The sequence below is a fragment of the Strix uralensis genome, chromosome 4 (genome assembly GCF_047716275.1).
Source record: "Strix uralensis isolate ZFMK-TIS-50842 chromosome 4, bStrUra1, whole genome shotgun sequence".
Classification (NCBI taxonomy): domain Eukaryota; kingdom Metazoa; phylum Chordata; class Aves; order Strigiformes; family Strigidae; genus Strix; species Strix uralensis.
This window is the reverse complement of record NC_133975.1, coordinates 90,693,406-90,715,519: the sequence shown is the minus strand read 5'-3', so window position 1 is coordinate 90,715,519 and position 22,114 is coordinate 90,693,406. Positions and strand designations below refer to the sequence as shown.

Genomic DNA, 22,114 nt, shown 5'->3' with positions numbered 1-22,114 from the left:
TGTTTAGGTAAGACTGAAATGCTCATTAGGCTCCCTACGTAAATCACTGATAGCAGCCTCAAGGCCTTCAGTGGACACTTGGGCAACTCCTAGAATGGGAAAACTAACATAAGGGAGGGGCTCAAACAAAGAGACTGTATTATAGGGAGGGTGATTCTGCTGATTTAGGAAGGAGGCACCTGGACTTTACTTCACAGCACATGCTCTGGAAAGAAGGTCAACTAGCAAACACTGTGAAGAAGACTACTTACTTTGCCCCTTGGCCACTGAAGACCCTCACCCTATTTTCACTTAGCGTGCTCAGACTATGTAAAGGAATTCTGGGAACTCATTATCATAAGACACCCCTTTCTAGGAAATCTAATGAATATATATGATTTGTGTGTATGTAAACTGATGTCCCTTACTAATTCTTGGGAGTGTTTAATGGTAGAGAATCCCCAGGGCGACCCCAGCGCTGCTAATTAAGAATACCTGCCTAACAGTAAAAAACTTTACTGTTGAGTCAATTTCTTTGTTTCACCTTCATGCCCCTAATAACACCCTGGAGGTGGCTAGTTGGCCTGAACCCTTGCTTCCAGGCCTTGGGGTGCGTGCAGACACAGCGAGGCTTGCAGGCCCCACATGCCTGTGTGATACTCGCAGCTTCTACTCAGTGCTGGCCTGTTATGTGCTGCCATGTGCATATTAAATCACCTCAGCATGCTTTACTGGGATCACTTAGTTGTGATCATGCTGCAAACACAGTATTTTCTAGTGAGTCTACTGATTGCAACCAGGAGTTGGCTGGTTTTAAACTCTTCTATAAAAACTCTTGTAGCACTGCGTGGTAAAATCTTAGCTTTATTGCTAAAATAATGGTGGCACAGCATGCAGGGATCCAGCGTAAGGCAGTCGTTGAACTGTGCTAGATTCACTATGCAAGTTTATCCTAGCTTTCTAGACTAAAAGTGTATCAGACTCGTCTTCTGTATCACTAAATAGACCTTAAAATATGGGGTTTTCTTTTGTTCTGGTATGCGAACAATTGTTATCTACAGCTTTACCCTCTGACTTAAACTAGCAGAATTTGTAACTGGTGTAAACAAAAAGACTAATTTCATATACAACACTTCTGGGTTTCATCATATATAAACTGAATACAGATGTATATGCTACAGTATATACTGTATATTATATGTAATCTTCACAACATCCTTCTGGAAGGAACAGAAAACTGTTGTCCCACAGGGTACAGGACAGTTTGCAACACAGAGGGATCCATTACAAAGTAGAGGAAGTCTTCCCAAACTTAGCTTGCAGCTCAGGTGGCAGTGAGGCACCACCACTAGCAATGGCATGCAGTTGGCTTTGCATAAACAAAGTTACATCTCTGCTCTTCTACTGGACACCTCAGCCCCATAAACTAGGGCTCTGGTGTGCATCACTCAACCTCAGGTCTTCTCCCCAGCACCGAGCCAGTTGTGCAGGTCCCACACTAGCCGACCCCACGGAGGCTCCCATGGCGTGCCTCCGTGGGGTCACCTCTGCCTGCTTTGCTGAAAACATAACATGGCTCTTCCTGACTCAGCCTGCCTGCAAGCGCTGGCAGGAGCCGAGACTCAGCCCCAGCCTCTGCTGTTTACCCTCTTTATGTGGCAGCTCTGAGCCAAAACAACAAAACCACATTCCTTTGCTCTCCAATCATCCTGATCATCATAAACAGCAACTGTTCTCTTTCAGCTTCTCAAAAGGTACACACAAACTACATTAGGTTTAGGGTAATGAGGTAGGAAGGGAGATCTTGGACTATCAGATCCATTCTCCCACTCTTGTAGGTACCACATCATATAGTCCTTTCTCTATTCCTATCAAGTGCTATCTGAAAGCGTGGGTATTTTTTCCCTTGACTACTCCAGCTCATACCTGTTCCAAATGCTGATAACTCTCATGATTTCAAGCTCTGATTTCCAGTCTAACGTAAGCTGTGGCTAGTCTGAATCCTTTTGTTCTTGTTCAGACACTGTTCTTTAGTGTACAGGAAATTTTAGAGCATTAATTTCCTTTGCAAAAAACATCACTGATCATAGCCTTCATTCAGATGTACCAAATTCAGGATTTACTGATAAGTTCTTGCCTTTCTCCTTTTAAAAAGAGGAGGCAATTAGTTTTCTGGAGCATCCGAATAGTTCTCTGCATCGGTTGCAGCTTCAGCTCATGTTTGTGTAACAGGGGTGAGCATAGTTTGACCCCTCATTTCAGATGAGGTCTCCCCCTGTCGCCTTCAACAATGATGCTTATACTTTTTCTCCTTTAGGTGATATTTTTAGCAGTAGAACGCTGAGGGGTTATTTGGTAAGGGGGAAATAAACTCTCTTGAAATGCCTCTGGAAATTAGGCTAAATTGAAATTTGTGTACAAATTTCTTAGTGTCCAGCTCCATGGGGTGTTTCCATTCAAAGCCTAGATCAGGACATATCTTTATAATCTTTTTTTTCTTGGTCAGGTACAGAAATGGAAGAGATTGTCTTTCTCGTTCCAGCAGATATTACTGCCAGTTAGGGCTGATACCTCATGAGAAACCTGTGTCTGATTTTAGTGTGGTTAAATTGAAAGCCAAATTCTCACCTTATTTGGAAATGAAACATCAGCCCAAAGCTAATCCAGGCCCACAAGCCTGCTCCATCCATCTGCACTATCATCTGCTGTGACTATTTAATTTACAAACATGTGCAATAATTATATCCCAATGCTGCATTCACAGATTTGATATTCTGAAAAGAAGGGGAGATCAAGGGTTGCAGGAAAAAGATTTGTCAGCTCTTTGATTCACCAGGAATGTGTGGAGATTCAGATGTTTACATTCTGTGTGTAGTAGTGGTATAAGTCTATAAGAGGGACTTGTGGGAGAGAGTTGAGTGATTTTGGTGACATGTTTGGATTGGAAACCTAAATTCTGGTCTTGTTTTTGTATGGCTGTGGTCACACCTGCAGTAATTTTGGCTTAAACAGTTAACATTTTCTCCAAGCTATGGATGACACAGCTATCAACATCTCGATGCTGTATGACATGCTAATCTCTTCAGCTGCCTTGAGGAACAGATTCTAGATAATGGCATTGACAGACATATACTGTCTCCAAGGTCCAGATTCCCAGCAGATGAAGCCTGTCTAAATCTGAGCTTCCACAACGCTGTCTCTCATTCCTGGCTGCCCTGCCCAGCCCACACTTTCTGCCAGTATTAGTGCACGTAGGATTGCAGAGAGAGCCAGTTCACTGCCCCGCAGCAGATAACTGTGTGATCCACAGTCTAAACACGAGTGCTGGTGCAGAAGAGAGGGCAGGAAGACATGGCTGTGAGAAGAGGTAAGGGCAGAACAAAGGCAGCTCAGATTTAAATGAACTGCCCCTGAGATAACCCAGTGACACAATTATAATTTGAATTAAACCCTGGACTTCCTCACAGATTTCCACTACAGACATGGTACTGATCATCACTCCACCTCAAAGTATATAGGATATTCCTTCCTTGTGATCAACGTAAAAAATACACTGCGTTCATAAAAGCCATAGGCAAATAGGTGTATTTCCCCCAACACAACAGCCTCCATAAGGCACCAACAAAGATGTAATATACAGCCAGGCTCTCGGGCACCCCAGTACCTGCTTTGAGAGGATTGCTGCAGATACCTATGTCCCCCACCCAATCAAGAGACCTTGTCCCAAGAGTGACACTTCTCCAGTGACACCGACAGTGTCTTTGAGTGACCACTTGAATTTTACGTACAAATTTACTACAGTAAGAGAAAGTGCCGTGGCTATGTGCCCATGGGTATCACAGTTACCCATGAGAACCTGAACTGGAACCTACATGGGAAGCCATACAACAATTATAATTTACACTGGAAGAGATCAAAGCTCAAAATGAGTTCGCCAGAGCCCACCTCCTAACCATTAACCAGCCTCCCAAGCTCTCCAAACTCACTGTCAGAAGCAGACTTCCTGCAGACCAGCAAACGCTGGATGGAACCGTATTATGCCAGAGCGGCAATCACAGACCTGTATGCCACAGCTCCTCTGACACCCTAAGAAGTTTTCCCACAAGTGAACTGTCAAGGTCTGTTGGTGCTACACACGCACTCCAGAGCGTTCTGCCCTGCAGTAAGCACACCGAGGGCTCTCATGGAAACTCTGCCGGCGTAACCTGGCAGTCCTAGAATGAGCATACAAGCACCAGAGAGAAAGGACAGAAATGTGCTTTTACAGTAAGAAAACCTTTTTCCCATCACCAGCACCCTGTAGCTAATCCCTCAGGTCTGATCCTTGAGGAAGATCTATAAATGATAAACTTGAGAACTGAAACTGGTTACTTGGCAGAGACAGTGGTTTTACAGCATTTTATGGTTCTTCTAGCCATCCCTCTTCAACCCAGCCCCTCACTGTTTGGTGTTAACTGCCTGCCTTTCCCTGTTTCACAAGGGGGATATGAACCGTATCACCTTCCTCTTACTAATTCCCTTACCCCTTCCAGTTAAGTGCTAACTTCTCTTTTCTCATAAAGTGTCTATTTGATTGACATAATTAGATTAAGCTCAGAGCATTGTCTCCCAACCTATCCCTTAGTCTGAAGTTTGCTGTTTCCATTTCAGATTTAAAGAAAGGCCTTTGAGTGCCTTAAACCTTGCCCACTTTTTCACATTTATCAGTTAATTTATTAAAAGATGTACTTTCTCCAGCAGATGGCAACATACTTCTAAATTATTTATAGAACATCTGAGAGGTAGGACTAGTTCCTGTGCAAGTCAGATAGGAGATAAATTTGTGTTTGAGAAAGGGGCTGAGTACAATATAGGTGCTTATCTTTCCTTGGAACATTTAAGAAAATATTTTTTAAGCTAGTGACATTGTCATTTCATTTAAACATTATTCTGTAGCCTTAAAATGTAGTGCAATATTGTTGTTGTAGCTCTTTGCCTCCACATTTAACTAGAGTGGCAGCGAACAGATGAACCAGAACATCTCTGTGCATTCCCCATGGCATTGCTTTGATTTCCAAGGAGCAATAAATTAGTTCAGAGTCCAGGATAGTGGGAGCTGTATTCTCATGTTGTTTCTCTCCTTTTTTTATTTTCCCAAAGGGCATTTCAGAATCACACCTCTCCAGTGCACACCAGAAATACCCATTAGCTGCTATAGAATCATAACGTATTGTTATTGCTGTGGACTCAGAAACTATGGAGCTCCTATCAATCAAGAGCTCTATGTGGGAAAGCAAATACTAGGATCTTTCTTCCTTTGATTTCAGCTGTAGTAATTTTTCTGTGACTACTTGAAGCCTGATTTTCCACTGACTTGTGCATTGTAGCTATTTCTGCCTCTGCAAGGTTGATAGAAAATGGTACAAAGAAGCATTTGACATCACTTCCTGCAGGTTGCGGTGACTAGACGAGGCATACCACAAGGGAAAACCAGACTCAGGCTCCTGTCTTCACCCTCTTGTCTGTCACTTCTTTTAAGTGGTAATTACGCTTGATTTTTCCCAGGGAGGATGCACACTCAGGTGCATGACAAAATGCCGGGTGACTCAGCACTGGTTGTCTCATGGTTTGTGATTATGATGACGACCGGCCGGAGAGCGGCTGTATCTCAGACACAGCCAGATCAAGAGGTACTTCTTCAGCGTATCTCTTGACACCGTGGGGTCAGGTTTGCTCTGGCACCTGCACTCCAGCTTGGCCCCTCTCTCCTCCTAGATCCCCACCCACCTGCCCCGGTGCATGATGGCATTGTCGCCTGTTCTCATCATCCCCCAGTTTCCTGTTTCCTTATGCGTAGCACTATGAAAGGATTCAGAAACATGATCCAAGGGCATCGTTTGCAAAGGGAGTGTATTGACATACGCAGCCCACCTGTACAAACGCGGGTAAAGCTGAAGGCCAGATTTGCTCACTACAGTGTTAAGTGGCCAGTAAATTTTTCTCTCTCCCTGGGTAAGAAGGGAGCCCTGCTATTTTTAAAACAGAGGTCTGCCAACTCCCACAACATGCAATGCTTTTTCTGAGGCAACGTGAGTAGTTTGGTAGGCTTTGCAAAAGACTATGATAGTGGCTCCCACTCTGTGGCTTTCAGGCAGACGGGTCTGTGGCCACACATAATTATGAAGTTACAAATGAGATCAGCCAGGGAGGCAGAATATGATGTTGTCAGAGGTGCAGTATTGCTCAGGAGCCAGTGAAAGTCAGGACCACTAGCTGCAAAAAATCCCAGCATCACAATTTCCCAATACTGTAACACTGCACTTCAGGGGGGAAATTATATGGAATAGTTTGAGTTGATCCACAGCTTTGCCCCCACCACAAGGGACAAGCCCTAGTTTCCTCCTCATCCAAATTGGCTTAGTTACTGTTTTTAAATTGGTCCATAGGTGAACTTCTCCCGCCACAGCTCCAGTGAGAAAGGTGGCTATAATTAATAGAGACTGGAGGAAAAGGAAGTGTCTTCCTCTAAATAACTGTGCTTTGGTAACTTTGTACAGATGTGTAGTTTGTTCAGTGGTGACAATCACACACTGCCTAAATCTATAAATTGATTTCCACCGTAAATCGCTGTGTACTCTAATGGAGCAGCTTTTCTGTTTAATTTAAGAAGGTACATATGATAGAGCAGCCCAGATGAGTAACGGCTGAATGCTAACAGTACCTGAAATCTATATTTGGTCTGCCTGAAAAGAGTTTGATCTTCTGCACTTAATTCCAGGTGGATGGGAATTCACATCGTGAGGAATACCATCATAGTTGGTATTAATTATAATTCCGGGGAGAGAGGCCAAGCACAGCCTTGCAGACTGCGTATTTCCCACTGAGCCAGAGAGCTGATCTTGGCAGAGGAGCAGCTCAGGGAGGCAGCGTGCCATGGGGCTCTTCTCCTGTACCCACTACCTGTGTGTACAGAGCCTGTCCCCGTGGCTGTCGGTTCAGCAGCTCATAGGAGCGGGACAGACTTTCACTGCAGAAAACAAAACTGTACAAAAGTCTTGCAAAACCAAAATGTCTGACTGCTCACTGCATTGTGAAACTAAACCTTTGTCTTCTGTTAGCTGTCAGGAGCAAGGCAAGACCTGAGAAAGAACCCGTGGGAGCTGCCCTGTTTGTTTGCTTAATCACTTAGTTTAAATATAGATTAAAAATCACTTAAGCTTATCCACAACTTAAGTGTGTGTCAACCAACGGCTGTCAGAAACTGCACGGAAAGAAACCACAGTCACAGAAGGATGAGATTTTAGGAAAAGAATGAGAGAAAAAGGGATTCAATCCTTGGAGTGGTGCAAGAATGTATCTTCTTAAGGGACATCCATTCCTAAGTAAATAGCGTATAGGAAACAAGAGCTGCCAGCTTCTCTTCATCTCTTCCTCCTGCTGCTGCCAACTCTTTCTAACAGTGAATAATTCGGTGAATAATCCCTCATTTACATTCATTTCTTCTGATTAAATGAAATGTCATAGTTCACAGAATGTCAGCCTGTGCCTGAAATGCACTGAAAAACCTCTGTGAGATCCTCGCTCGCTGTGGAGTCTGCCCCGGCCGCGGTGCAGCGTGTCCTTGCCAGTCCCGTCGGAGGCACAGCCACACCTCAGGCGTTGCGGAGTATCGCCTGGCCCAGCGCTTTCGGCCTTTTCTGGGGCAGTTCAGCTGCCACCCAGCTCTGAACTAGCACTGAAGAGCACGGTGCTGGAAAAAGCCAGGCTAATGCAAGCCAGTCACTTGAGTTGGCAGCCACTCGCTGTAGCAAGACTTACCTGGCACACGTTTCAGCAGCAGCCTAGTTTATAACACCATCCCCATTTTTTGTAACTACAGAAATTTAAAGTTATGCTAGTAAAAATGTAAAAGAGGATGATTAAAGCAAACTGGTAGAGAAAACTGCAGAGAAAAAACCTTCTTGCTGTTCCCAGGAAGCTTGTGGGCTATCTCCAAAGAGTGGGCCTGCTTTGTCCAGCCAAGACTCTTGAACCTGAGGGCTTGCAGTGCTTGTGACCTGCTGTCAACCATGGGGAAAAGCATTTTAGACTGTGCCTGACTTCAAGATGTCTCCTCAAGTTTAGCACTAATAGAGGTGAAACACCTGGGCAGCTTCTCAGTGTGGATGCAAATCAATGGCTCCTTCCAGGATGAACCTGCCTAGTGCAGGGTGAAGGACATCATATAACTAAATTGGTGGCATTCATTGACAGCCTGAGCTTAGCTCCTCCATTAGGGAACAGCTCCACTTTCAAAGCTGATGTTGCCACACTAGATATTGCAGGCATTAATACTTTCCCTCCAGTGTTTTCAATGACTTGGTGTTACACTGGGGGTGCAATGGTTGCTGCGATAGTGTGGCCACATCTTTCCTTGTAAGTGGTGCGCTCCCACTCTTCTCTTTGTTTAGTCGTACTTCTTTAGACAGCGAGTTCCCCGGGGCAGGGACGGAGCCATCTTCCCAGCTGCCGAGGGCACAGTGTAGTGTGTGAGCTGCCGGAGGTAAATATGAAAAAAGGCAGTGGGCCGGGAACCCCTGCGCATGTCCATGGAGCTGGGAGAAAATGCTTTGTGCCTTTTCCCAGCACGTAGCAACAGCTCGGCTGGGTCAGAGGAACTCGGTAACGGCAATCCCATCGTTAACAAACGCGATGGATTTGTGCCATTTGTTTTCTATTGTCCCTCAAAATATTGAGCAGCTCTGTTGGTTTTATTCCTGCCGTGCCCAGAAATCACAGATGCTGCAGGTGGGGCTGCTGGTCAGTGGAAATAAATGCATCGGCGCTGCTTCTTTTGGAAAGAAAGCAGAGGGGGGGACACAGGCTGACGGACGGGGGGATGGAGAGACGAACGGACGGACGGACGGGGGGCACGGGGAGACAGGGAGGGGGACGGGGGGACGGACGAGGGACACGGACGGACGGACGGGGGGAACAGTGCCAGACGGACGGGGACGGGGGGACACGGACGGACTGACGGGGGCGGGGCGGACGGGGGGGAACGGGGGAACGGACGGAGGACACGGAGCGGGGGACACGGACAGACGGACGAGGACGGACGGTGGAACAGGGAGAGGGACGGGGGGACGGTCGGCAGACACGACCGGCCGTGGGGGACGGGGGGACAGGGAGGAGACGGGGGGACCTTGGGGCCAGCGGCTTTCCCCCGTGTGTGCGCAGGGCGGGGCGGGCCGGGGCGGAGGCGGCGGGGCCGGGGCGGGCCGGGGCGGGCCTAGGGAAATGGAGGCCGGTTTTGGGCGCGGGGCGGCAGGTGTAGCGATGCGGAGCGGGGCAGGGCGGAGCGGGGAGGGTGTCCCCGCACGGCAGCGCTCAGCCCCGACAGCAGCCCGCCTGCCCGGGTATGGCAGCGGCCCCGCCGCGCCGCTCCCCGCGCTGAGCCCCGCCGAGCTGCCGGTGCCGAGACCGGTACCATGCCCCCACAGGAGCTCCTGGACTACTCGCCCACCCTACGGAGACACAGCCCCCCCCGGGGCAGCGGCCCGGAGCTGGGCATCAAGTGCGTGCTGGTGGGCGACGGCGCCGTGGGCAAGACCAGCCTGGTCGTCAGCTACACCACCAACGGGTACCCCGACGAGTACCAGCCCACCGCCCTCGACACCTTCTCCGGTAGGCACCGGCCGGGCCCCGCCGGGCCTCGGGGGATCCCGGCGGATCTGAGGGTGTAGGGGGAGCGGAGCCTGGGGGCACAGAGCCCCAAGGGCGTTTGCTGCGACTCGGGGCTGAGCCCCTCGGGCGGTTGGTGAAGTTCAGCAGGTGGAAGTCTTGCGTTTTGGCAGCTTTGTGGGTCTACGGGGCACGTGTCAGGTTGGCTTGCAAGTTCCATGAAATTGGGCACCTTTCTGGCTTTGGGGTCTTATTATGACTAAGTAGAAGGGGGCTTAATTTTTTGTTGCTGGTGGTGGGTTTTAGCTTCAGAAATATCACAGCATTGCACTGTAGCTTTGGCTGATACTCAGCAAAAACATCCCTTTCCCCACATGTTCACTGAAGTTAGCGCTGCATAGAAGTTGTCAAAAAGTTGAAGAACTTTGTGAATCTGGCTAGAATTGTCTTCCCCACCAGCTGATGAGCTCTCATTAGTTTCCACTTTTGTAAATGCTATCTTTGTTCTTGTTCTCCTCTTCTTTTGGGCTCCAATTTCTAATCTAAACCCCAGGAAAGTACAAAGCCCTTTGAAAGATTTCTGATCTTCATCTGATGCGAAGAAACACAACAGTACATGACAGTATAGATCGGTAGATCAGAGATAGGCTCAAGTCAGACCGGGAACAATATTTCTAATGTGTCATAGTCTCAGGGGTTCTTAGAGGGAGTGTTTTGTTTGTCTCAATGTCCCTACAGTTGCTCACTGTTATACTGGGAACTGTTGATTTGCTTTGACCCTCTCTAAGCTCTTCCACTGTCACTTGAAGGAAGGGAACTGGGAACATGCTGCTGTTCAGGGTCCAGCGGCCCTTTGGGAACAGATGTAAGGAGCCCTCCAGTCCTCCAAGGGAAAAGTTACTGCTTCTCTGCTCCCTTTACACTGATGTGTACAGCGTGAGCTAGGAGAGGCTTGAAATTACCATAGTTACTAGCCTCCACGTTTTTGGAAAGGGCAAATCTATAGTAAAAGGATCCAGAAAGCAGGAGGCAGTTTGAGTTCAGAGACTCCCTGATTGGCAGCAAGTAATTTGAAGATAGCTGCACGTGGGTTTAGCCCCACTCTGACTGTCCAAGTACAGAGCCCGAGTTCCAGAAGTGCATAGCATTTGCAACTGATAGGAATCAAACCCATTAAAAACAAGTCTTCCAAAGTTCACTTTCAGCTTCTTGGGAGGAAAGGGGAGAACAGAGAAGTTTCCTTTCCCACCCCTACTCTTAACCTGGGTAAACTTGAGAAAAGTCCCTCCCTGGATTCACAAAGCACAGTTCAAGATCCATTTCAGAAATTTCAGCCCAATTCTCCTCTCTCTTGGGGAATACTTGCAGTTGAAACTGCCAGCAGAACTGAGCTTTGCAGTTTACGTCCTAACCTTAAGCCTGATCATGGGACTGTAATGCCAATAACAAGATAGGAGAAAGTATTGCGTTATCAGGGGAATGGCTCTGGGACTGTGACCCAGCCACATTTGTCTGGGTGCTACCTCCTGCTGGGTGTCACTGCCAGGTAGAGCAGCCTTGAGTGAAACATGTACCCAGTGACCTTTCTCTACCAGGCTATCCTGTTCTGCCGGCCCCTTCGCTATTGTACCAAAATCCAGCCTCATCCTGAGGGTGTGGGCCTTGTGAGGGCGGTATTTGGAGGGCTGTCACAGAGTTGCTAGCGTAGCTTTAGCTAGCAGCAGGTATGAAAAAACCCTATGCAAGCACTGGAGCAGCAGTTAATATATGTGGTGTCTTTCTTCTGAAGACTGTAAAACATCTCAGAGATGCTAATTCCTTCTCTCAAGGCACTTGGGAGACAGAAGAAACCAGGTACTAGAAAGGCAAATGCCCAGTGCCTTGAAGATCAAGTCAGGATCTAGCAGGTTCTTTGATCAGGAACAGGTTTCTCTTCCTCCTCTGGGGCAAAGATATGGTAACAATCCAACTGTTTCCCAGTCACAAGGAAGCAATGACTTTCAGCTATGCCGCAAGGACTGGCACTGCGGTGGATGCACCCACCCCTTCGTTTTTTCCTTCAGTTTCAGTCTCCCACCAAAACTCAGTTCATCTTTTGTCTGTCTCTCCCTCTTTCTCCCAGATTGCTTTCAGGGAGGAGTGCTCTCCTCCAAGAGCTTGTGTTAAACCCTCCAAGTCAGTGGTTTCTATTGCTTTTCTCACCTGGCTAATTACTTCAAGAATCACAAAAGATTGATCCTGCTTCTGCTTAGGGGTTTGTTTTAAACAAAAAGGACAATAAAGCCTCCTTCCCGGGCACAGCAAAGGAGTTTAGCTACCTTGTGTCAAGTGCCAGCCATCATCATCCAGGATGTCTGCCTCTATTCACCAGAGCACAGTCCCCTCCCCTTTATCAAGACTTTCAAGTGATTTCCAGCTCCCCCAGCCCCTTTCTCCTTTTCCTCAGTTCTCAGCCAGTCTCTGTGGTGTCTGTGCACTTAAACATCTAACAGTTTCATTCCAGATTTCCATCAGAGGTCCTGCCAGCCCTCAGTCTGAGTCAGCTGATACCACATGAAGGCTTACTGTGATTAGGGAGTGAAATGGGAGCAGACCTTACATGTGTAACTCAGCAGTTTTTCTGTGTGTGGATAGACTCTGAAGGGGATTTCACTCATCACTGTTTCCTTAGTAGCTTCTCCATTTCAAGGTTAGGTTTAGGTCTTTGCTTTTCCTTAGCTAGGACACTCACAGAAACACTTTTTTTAAGGCCGAATTTTAAGGCCTGGTTGGGAAAACTCTCCAATAGCTTGTTTAATGAAGACTGATTTGAACTTCCACCCTTGGCCAAGAAGCTAGGAGCAAGTTGCTGAAGTTCTCAGTTTGTGTTTATCCTTGTCTCCTTTCTTGGGTTGTGGAAGAACAACAAATTCTTCTCAGAGCACCATTTGGCTAAGGGCTCTTCTTCTCTAGAGAAGCAGTTGTCCAGTAATATGGAACTGTTCTTTCAAAATACCGGAGCACAGCCCAAAACACCTGAGGGACAACCAAATCAGAAAGTATTGCAGGCTCTTAATGTTCCCAGTGCAAGCTTCAGCTGTTTTAGTGAGGTTTGAGAGGATGTTCAGCAAGGAGGACAGGCTTGAGTGACTTCAGCGACTCGGTTCAGTGGGATACAAACCAGAGTGCGCCGGGGAAACCCTGTATGAGTGTACATGTGTATGCTGGGCAACTCCCTTAGACTCATCCTTATTCTCTTCTGCTACAGTGCAGGTCCTGGTGGATGGAGCCCCAGTCCGGATCCAGCTGTGGGACACCGCTGGACAGGTAAGCTCTGACTATCAAAGCAGCTGTCAGCTCTGGTCCGGTGGGACAGGGACTGTTTGCAGGCTTTTGAGGAAGGCAGTGTTTAACTGGGAAGGAAGGAAATGCACTAGCCCAGCATCAGCTGTTTGCTGGTGTGGCAGTCAGACGGGTGAATGACAGACTCCCTCAGCTCTGAAACTTGTGTCTGAACTGCGGCGTGGCCACAAAGTCAGCACAATGCCTGCCTCTGTGGGTGCTGCTGTCCTAGTTAACGTGTGAAAAATCCACAGCAGCGTCATGCTATTAGGAGATCAGTCCAGTGAAGACCTTTTTTTTTTCCCCTCTCCATTTTCTACAGGAGGACTTTGACTGTTTGCGCTCGCTTTGTTACCCCGACACCGACGTCTTCCTTGTCTGCTTCAGCGTGGTAAACCCAAGCTCCTTCCAAAACATTACTGAGAAATGGATCCCCGAGATACGAACTCACAATCCCCGAGCGCCGGTGCTGCTAGTGGGGACGCAGGCAGACTTGCGGGACGATGTCAATGTCCTCATCAGCCTGGATCGCTACCACGTGAAGCCTGTGCCCCGGCCTCAGGCAGAAGGTCTAGCTGACAAAATCCGGGCTGAAGCCTACCTGGAGTGCTCAGCACTGACCCAGAAGAATCTCAAAGAAGTTTTTGACATGGCCATTGTCAGCGGTGTTGAGCACAAAGCACGGCAGGAAAAGAAGATGACTGCCAAAGGCATCAAAACTCTCTCCAAGTGCCGCTGGAAGAAGTTCTTCTGCTTTGTCTGAAGCTGCTTTGAGTGGGGGAAGAAAGGAACACCCAATGCCAGTATTGGCTCTGCACCTTCTTGGAGTGACTGCTCCTATGGCCCCAGTGAGGAGGGTATGATAAGCTGCTGGGCTTGGAAACCTGGCTCTTGCTGGGTTACAGTATCAGATGCCTAGGAGACATGAACTGGATTTCCCTTGTGCCGGGATGTGGAATGGTCCAGGCAGCTATAAGTACCTGCCAGACACGTCTGTAATGTCCCGCACTGATGTGAGCCTTTAACACACCAAGACTCAGTACCCCAGAACAGGCAGGTTCCTTACATTGTTCAAAATAACCAGTTTTCTGTCTGAAGCTAACACACTTTCAGAGTCCTGACACAGCATAATAAACGTGAGGGACTTTTGAAGTCTGCCTATGTTTTGGCTGATTTACAGGCTTGGCAGAGAGTAGGGCAGGGGCAGTTACTGGTGACTGCGATGTGGTCAGACATGGGCTGCCGAGTTTGTAACATGAGACTTGGGTTCTGCTTGACAAAATAGGTAGAAGTCACTTGGCTGTGAAAAAGCAGTGCTCTTTCTTAAAGGCCTTGTATTGTGAGTACCCTTGAGAAGGTTTTTCCTAAATAAAGGCCATTAGCAGGCTGAAGAGAAAATGCACTGGGAGCTGCAGTAATTCTTTAAGCAAAACGTTCTCGAGAGGACTCTATAGCCCAGTGGATGCCAGTGCTATAGTCCTATCTTAAGAGGTAGTCATGAACTTGGGGACCTATTTTGAAAGGCTTTTTTTGTGAGTGGTGTTTTGAGAGAAAGAACAGGTGAAGAACAGCAATGAGTGGCTCTGTCTGTCTAGCAGAGTCTGAAACTGTGTCAGTGAAGTGTTTGTAATACTACTGAGGGGTGAAATGCAGATGGAGAGCCATGCATGTAATGAAAGGAGAAGAAAGAAGGAAGAAAAAAGGGAATAAAAAGGAAAAAGAGATGGAAGGAAGAAAGGGAGATGGAAAAGGAAAGATGAATGAACACTGATAAATGGAGGTTGTGATTCTACTTAGCTGAGATGCTAATATTCAGGGAATCTTCTAGGGACCTGGAAACTTTGCTAGTGATCTCAATTTCAAAGTAATATTGTCCATACATTAAGTTTTGAATCAAAAGGAGGGGGTTGTAGTGAGAGAGAGTTCTTCTTGGTCAGTAAAATCCTCAGTTTCAGATCCATGCAGAAGAACAGAATTTACCTTGTACTGTTCTTCCTGAGGCTGCAGAACAGGAACGGAGGGCTCAGGGCTTCTTTCTGTTGTGCTTCCTTTTCTTAAAAGCCACTGCTTGATCTGTTGAAATCAAAAGCAAAGGAAATCCATGAAGTTCCTGCCAGACAAAAACATTCACTATGTTTGCTCCGTTCCCCTCTCACCTGTTTCTCAGGGGATTAATTTCCCTGTGAGTCTATTCACATTTTATTACAGAACTTGCATCAATTTCTAAAACTTCTTTCACAGAGACATTTCGTTCTGGTTTATGTAGCAGAGAGCATGACAGGTCTGTCAAGCAATGCTTTCGATACTCAGGGGGTTTTCTGCATGTGGCTATGACCCATCACTCTGGGAACACTGGAGTAATGTGACAGAAGGGGCTATAGCTGTGGATTGTTTGCCCTGCACCAAAAGCAAGCATATCTGAGCTGGTGGGCCTGTAAAGAAACAAATGCAAGTAATGCAGCATGGCTCTGGATCCAAACAAATGCCTGCAAATATCTCTCACAATTGTCTCCCTTTGTGGCCCAGCTCACGTAGTCCCCAGGACATGAGACAAGCCTGCTGTCTCCCTAGGCGGTATCATAGTATGAAAGAGGTGGGCAGGTCTTCTTGCAAAGGGATGTGGCCCACAGCTGCTTGAAGGGTAAGGCAGCTGGAAAGGATGGCGTGGCAAAATGAGCTGAATGTTGCAAGGACTCCCCCAGCTGAAATGCCATCCAGGTCCAGCGAGGAGTCCTAAGAGAAGGAGAGTACAGAGGTGGTAGCTAGAAGTGGCGTCCTACAGGCCTCTAGGCAGGACAGCACTTCCTGAACAAAGCTCTCACTTGGCAATGCATCCCTGCATGTATTTCTTACCTGTACAGGCACCTTTGCTGTATCACTAGTCCAGTTTGTCTGTTGGGTCTTAACGCATTTCTTTAGCCTGTGGGACCAAGGGTTGTGGTGTGACCTGTGAAGGAGCACACCATACCCCTGTGGAGCAAACCCACAGGTGGAAAGAACACCAGCCTCCCTCCTGCTGAGGAGAGCAAGGGTTGTCCTGCAATAGCTTGGTATGAAACAGGGATTATTTCATTCTGGAAAAGAAACTGTTCTGAGAGCTGCTTTCTTCCTCTGTGATTGTATCTAATATTTGTTCAAATAAATTTTTTTAATGTCTGCAATTTGTGTTTGTAATTTTGTCAGTGCAAAATAAGCTGGGCTTTAAGATGGAGGAGGAGTTATTCCATTTTACTGACAATAGCATAAGAGGGAAATTGCCCCATTTCTCCCTCCATGTCCTAACCCCCACTAGCAATGGTAAAAAAATCCCCTCATAGCTGAAACCTTCCGAGAGCCTTCTGTTGCCTCAGTTAATTTTCCTCTCCCTCAGCAGCTGCTCAGGGTGGAGGCTGCTGAGGGGGATGGAGGCTTTCAGTGCCTCTCCCCAGAAGCTGCCATCCAGGGACCAGTCAGGAGGCCGTCCCAGCACTCACTGAGACAAGCCCATGTAGGACTTGCATTTGGAGCCTTAATAACAGCGTGCTGCTCTGTCATTAGGCTGGTGGGTAATTTAGCGACTGTCTTTATTTAACTTACCTTGGTAGTTAAACACTGCTCAAGTGCTGAAAAATTTTGTCCGTGCCATGTAGGACACAAAAGCTCTATCCAAGACAGCTCACAGGGCTCATCCTTTTAGCCTTCGTCACAGCATTACAGGTAGGTCGGGGCTCCTGTCTGCCCACATCTGGGGCCCCACAGCTGCTCCAAAGTGAGACTGCTGAGGGAGTTCAGCAGAGAGGTAGGAAAGAAAATGGACAAAACCCACAGTGTAGCAGCGGTAATGAGCAAATGTGATTCAGAAACTGGAAGGGAATAGGAAATTACTGCCGATAGGACATGATTCTTGCCAATAAAACTTGTTTCTTTTTTTTTTTTGTTGACCACACTGTCCACCTGCAGTCTGCTGTCTGCTAGATGTAAAGCAACCCTGTGGGACTAACTGGAGCCGTTTCCTAGCTTTGCAGCTTCCCAGCATTAAAGCTTACAGAAGAACCTGTGAATGGAAATAGCAGTAAAGTGTGAATTAACTTTACTGGGGAGTGAGTCATCCCACTGAGCCATATCCTGTCATGTGCACAATAAGCACCCTAAAACTCCCTGAAACCCGTGAACAAAGCTGAGTTCCTGGGAGTGGGGGTGAATCTATCTCATTAAATGGAGTGTCCTACCAAAGCCACCCAAGGGGTCTTTAAAGCTTTGCCTCTAGTCCTCTCCATGGTGCGTTACCAGACCCGTGCTACTACCTGGCTCTGGTACAGCTTGGGCTTGTTTCTGCCCTGCAGTGCTGCTTGACTGACCTGTATTTTCAAATGATGCTGAGAGCACAGGAGAGTTCCTGGGAGACTGTTGCTAACACAAACCACCCCACCAGGCTAGATGAAGCTAGCCAAGCCCATTACTAGGCCAGCACAATTCCACGAGTGCCACTTACTTTAATGCCAGTAAGGATACTTATGATTAGTAGATCTGATGCTCCATAGCGCAAAGCTCAGCATCAAATGCTAAAAAAAGCCAACGTGCTTGTAGGCTAGAAACTCTCTAGTACCTTCCTTCTTGCTCAGATCTCTGACTTGTACCCTGGTCAACAGGCTCCTGCACAGTCCCACATCCAGCAGAGTAACTCATCAGCGCTTTCCCACTACCATAAGCAATGCTGCAAGTACTTCAGTACAGGTATGCACTGGGTTGTGTGTAATTCTGTATGAAGCGGGTGTGCTAGCTGCCATCTGCAAAGGAGCTGACCTCAGGTGTCAGCAATGGTGGGAACACAGTGTGGAAAAGACCCTTTTGTTTCCTTCCTCTCTAGGTAGCACACCCTAAATGGGCTTAGCTGTGCCAAGAAGGTTCCCAGCTGGCAACGCTTTCCCAAGCTTCCACTGAACCCTGACTGGGAATTAATCCCCAAAATAACACCAAGTTTCGTCTGACTCAACACAGCCTCCTTCCAGCGCCAGAAGGGCAAGTCTGAAAGTCCCTTCAGGAGATCTTTATGCCCTGTATGTTACGTCCTATTTACTTTGAAGGACAGGCTGAATTATTACCAGGTCAGGAGCCGACATGAGTCCAGCAGCAGGAACCGGGCAGTGCTTGAATCCTGCTGAAACGCAATTACCTGGGAATGGCATCCTCCCCCATTTCCTGAGAGGGGTATGATTTTGTTAACAACCTTATCACTTTCTTAACACCCCCCAATTTAATCCTCAGGTGCTAACTGGCTTTCTTCCTTCAGATTGTTGCAAGTTTAATGCTATTTATCAGTTAGGTAACCATTTCCAGCTTGGAAGCAGGGCCTGATTTGACTTGCCTCAGCTGCAGTGGCAGCTAAGCAGTCTGCTTCAACTTTGCTCCTAATGCCTTCCTGCCCTTGGTTGGTCCCTTCCTGTGGTCCTCTCCATGGCCTCATGAAGAGCGGCGTGGGAACTGGAGGAGCGAGGGTGAGCAGAGGCACTGCTCAAACAGGCACTGGCACCACAAGAAATGTTTGTTTTCTCGCAGCCTGTGCCTCAGTCGGACTGCTGCTCTTCCAACCCTGCCGAGAATCCTCTGTGCCCAGGAGGCTCTCCTTGGCCCGCTTGGTCTGCTTAAACATCTTGGCTCTCCTTTACATCGTTGTTTCTCTTGGAGCCATGCTAAATCATTCTGTAGTGGGCCTGGGAGATTTATTTATACATTTATACAAAGAAACCACTCAAATTTTACAATATGGTTCCAAGACTGTGCTGTCAAGACCCAGCTCCCAGTCTGCATCTGCTCCCAGAAGAGGAATCAAAGAGCTGGCCCAGCCGGCACCTGGGCCTCCTGGAAGCTGCTTACTCATGCCTCTGCAGAGTCCAGCCCTGGGCTCTCCGTTCCCACCGTATAAATACAGCATTGTACTTGCAAAGACCTATTGCACAAGAGAGCAGGGTATGTTTCAACGTATCCCTGAGACAGGTTCCCTCTGCTGCAGCCCCACGTGATCCTGGTTCCCAGGGTGACACCATGCCCTTTCCAGCTCCCCGACTGAGCTGCTCAGCATCCAAACTTGACGGACTTGTTCTGGAAGAGCAGGAGGAGATGTGGGTCCCATCCTCCCCCTCCATCCCCTTATCCCCAGCACTGCCCCTGGGGCAGTGTTGTGAACTGAAATACTCTGGTTTCTGCTGCTATGGAGGAACATCAGGTGCGGGGAAATTTGGCTCCGGGACAAGTTTCACCACGAGTCACTGAGCCAGGCTTTTCTTTCCCATGAGATAATCTTGGGCGGGGCAGACAATCTCTTAAAATTAAAATACAATGAAAATACACGGGCTTCCCAGGGTTTAGGGTAAATCTCTCTTTCCTTGTTTTCTCAGAAAGCGAGCCAGGCACTGCGGGAACCTTCCCCAAGCTTGTGGCACAGAGGGCAGCGCTGCGGAGGCAGCCCTGGAGCCAGGCCTGGCTTTCTGGCCAGGGGAAGGTACCCGCTGCTTCCCCCAGCCCCCAGCTGGTAGCAGGATCCCACCTGTGGGACCTGGCTCTGCTGGTGGCGAGGCTGGGAGAGCTCAACTTCCCATGGAGGAACCTCCACAGTCTTGTAGAGGCGGGTGGATGGGAGGGGATGGGTTGGCGAGTCAAGCACGGACAGCAAAGCCCCCTTCCTGTGGCACCCTGGCAGCTGCGCCCTTGTGATGGTGGCACGGTGGGGCTTGCTGGTGGGGACAGTGCTGGTGATTTCCAAGCGGCCGCCCACATGTGAACGCTTGTGCTGGTGGTGCCATCACTGCTGTTAAAATCTGGAGGGGCTCAGGGCACTCAAGTCATGGGCCTGCCCTTCCTCCGCCATCCCCTTAAGTCTCACCCTGCCACCGAGCTTAACCCTCTGCTTCTCCAGATGAACACCTGGTTGGGTAGCTCAGTGGCAACAGGGACACAGGGAGAAGCCAGGGATCTAGCTGGGATCTCACTGGAGGCAAGCGTCAACACCCCAGCCCTACAGACTGAGGTGCTTTCTCATCCAAAGGGGTAAGTCAGCATCACGTGCTGCAGCGGGGCCATCGTGGGAGGATTCAGTTCTCCCGGCAGAGTCTGCATCCCTGTGGGGCTAGACAGGAGAGAGGCTGCGAAAATGCTGCCTGAGCAGTGCGAACGGGTTTCAGGAGGTATTGCAGAGCCCTGGCTGCTCTCCTGCAGCAGGCTCTTTGCTGGGCCACCTGCCCCAGGGAGCGGCGTGTGCCTGGGGATGGCTGGTGCCTGCCGCTGCCAGAGCCGCTGGGACGGCTGGGATGGCTCTTTGCAGTGCTGAAGCAGGCCGGGAGGCAGGAGGAGGACCCAGCTACAGCAGGCAGAGCTTCAGAAACTGTGCATTCATCTTCCCTGCCAGTAAGCCAGCGAGTGCCCGGGGCGGACTGATGACGCACGGCACACCTGAGATCATTTTCATGGGAATAGACCCGTGAGAGACAGCGAGAGGAAGAGTCAGGGAAACTCTCCCAGCACTTCAGCCAGTGTCAGCATTCACGGGGCAGATTTCACAAGATAAACAAAAGCCTTTAATAACCGCACTGGAGGGAGGCTTTGAAACCCTGTGAAACCTCTGCCAGGAAAGAAGAGCAGCAGGCTTCTCGGAGAGTGCCAAAGCCACCAGCCAGTGAGAGACACGGTGGCCGCAGAGAAAAAAAGGCTTGCAAAAACCAAACCGTGAAGATCTGAGTGTGGGTACCCAAGCTGTACTTCCAGCTGTGGATAGTAATACGCATGGTGCTATATATAGCTCAGATAAATAGTCATTCCTCTTGCTAAGGGGTTTTAATAACGTGGAGCAGATGAAAGATGACAGCCACCCTGGAATATTATCTGGGCAGCAGGGTATAATCTGAAGGGAGGGTAGGAGAGGATATCTCATGTTGTGACATCTTCTATAGGATGATTTGGTTTATTTCTTGTAAGCCAAATAGATTTGTAGAATACCAAGAGTTATTAGAGTCTAACAGTAAAGTTTTACATGTACAAGACACCTGTCAAAGGATGCTAAGCCTGAAATATGGGGACTCCAATGAAATACAACCATACCTTGGGAGGAAAAGGAAATCCCGCAGCACCTGCTCGCCTAACTTATGAGTACCAGTAAGAGCAGCATCCTACCTTTCCATGCAGTGCATTTATTCGCTATCTCCAAACATCTCTTTTCAGATGATAAAGACACTGCATTAGGTGATGGGAGAGAGGGCAAGTCTAAATATAGTTTAGGTCACCAGAAATCTGGAAGTGCTAACCCAGACTTTAAAGTAATTTCCCTGTGTGGTTTTAGGTGAATGACTTTCCCTTCTCCATTTGCAAAAGGGAGCTCCCTCCCCTCCATGGGGTGTGATACACATTTATTAACTGGTATTCACAGGGTGCCATAGCAGGGGAAGGGTTACTGCCATGAACATCACAGCGCTTCTCATGGTCCTGAAAATGGGACCAAAACCCTGAGATGTGTCCAGACACCAGTCTCCATTATTGTCTTCTGTGAGTTTCTAGAGAAATCTGGAAAACCAAACTCTGTGATTATAGCTCCAGCTCTGAAGTTCAGGCAATTAAGGGAGAAATTCAGTATTCAGTTAGAGCAAATGTCTCCAACCTTCAGAGCTGTTGAAGGAAACATGAAACCCCATGGTCTGCAAAATTAAGAGATGATTAAAAGGAAGCCCTATACGTATTACTACTTAAATGGTACATATGCCACCTTGGTGATGTGGTGGGGGAGGAGGAAGAATGAAACGTGGTGTCTTCAGATAGCTAGTACTGTCAAGTCACCAGAGAAAAATGAAGATATGAACCCAAAATACAGAATGTGGGACATTCATGTCTGGCTCCACTGCTTCCACCCAGTGCCTGTAACACAGGCAGAATGATCTGAGCACAGCCACAGCCCAGGTGGATGAGAGGCCACCACAAAGGAGGTCTGGGCGCCCAAGAATTTCTGAACAAGACTCAGAACTAGCTTATGGGTGGAGAAACAGCATCCTACCCTGCATCTATCATGGTGTAGGATGGAGAGAGGAGGAAGAGGTGCTCTGACTATGGAGACACCTCTGCATAGTCTAGTAGAGAAGATCAGCCAGCTGAGAGCAGCACACGTGTCCTAGAAGGCCAGCTCACTGGGTAAGCAGCCGATGGCCCGGGCAGG

General features: G+C 48.3%; 1 protein-coding gene across 1 annotated transcript; it reads left to right on the top strand.

Moving 5' to 3' along the window:
• The first annotated feature begins 9,428 nt into the window (after positions 1-9,428).
• On the top strand, positions 9,429-13,705 carry RHOV (ras homolog family member V). The gene is made up of 3 exons (XM_074865194.1): positions 9,429-9,624; positions 12,869-12,927; positions 13,265-13,705. Exons 1-3 carry the CDS (start codon positions 9,429-9,431, stop codon positions 13,703-13,705), a joined length of 696 nt encoding a protein of 231 aa, XP_074721295.1.
• Positions 13,706-22,114: the final 8,409 nt, after the last annotated feature.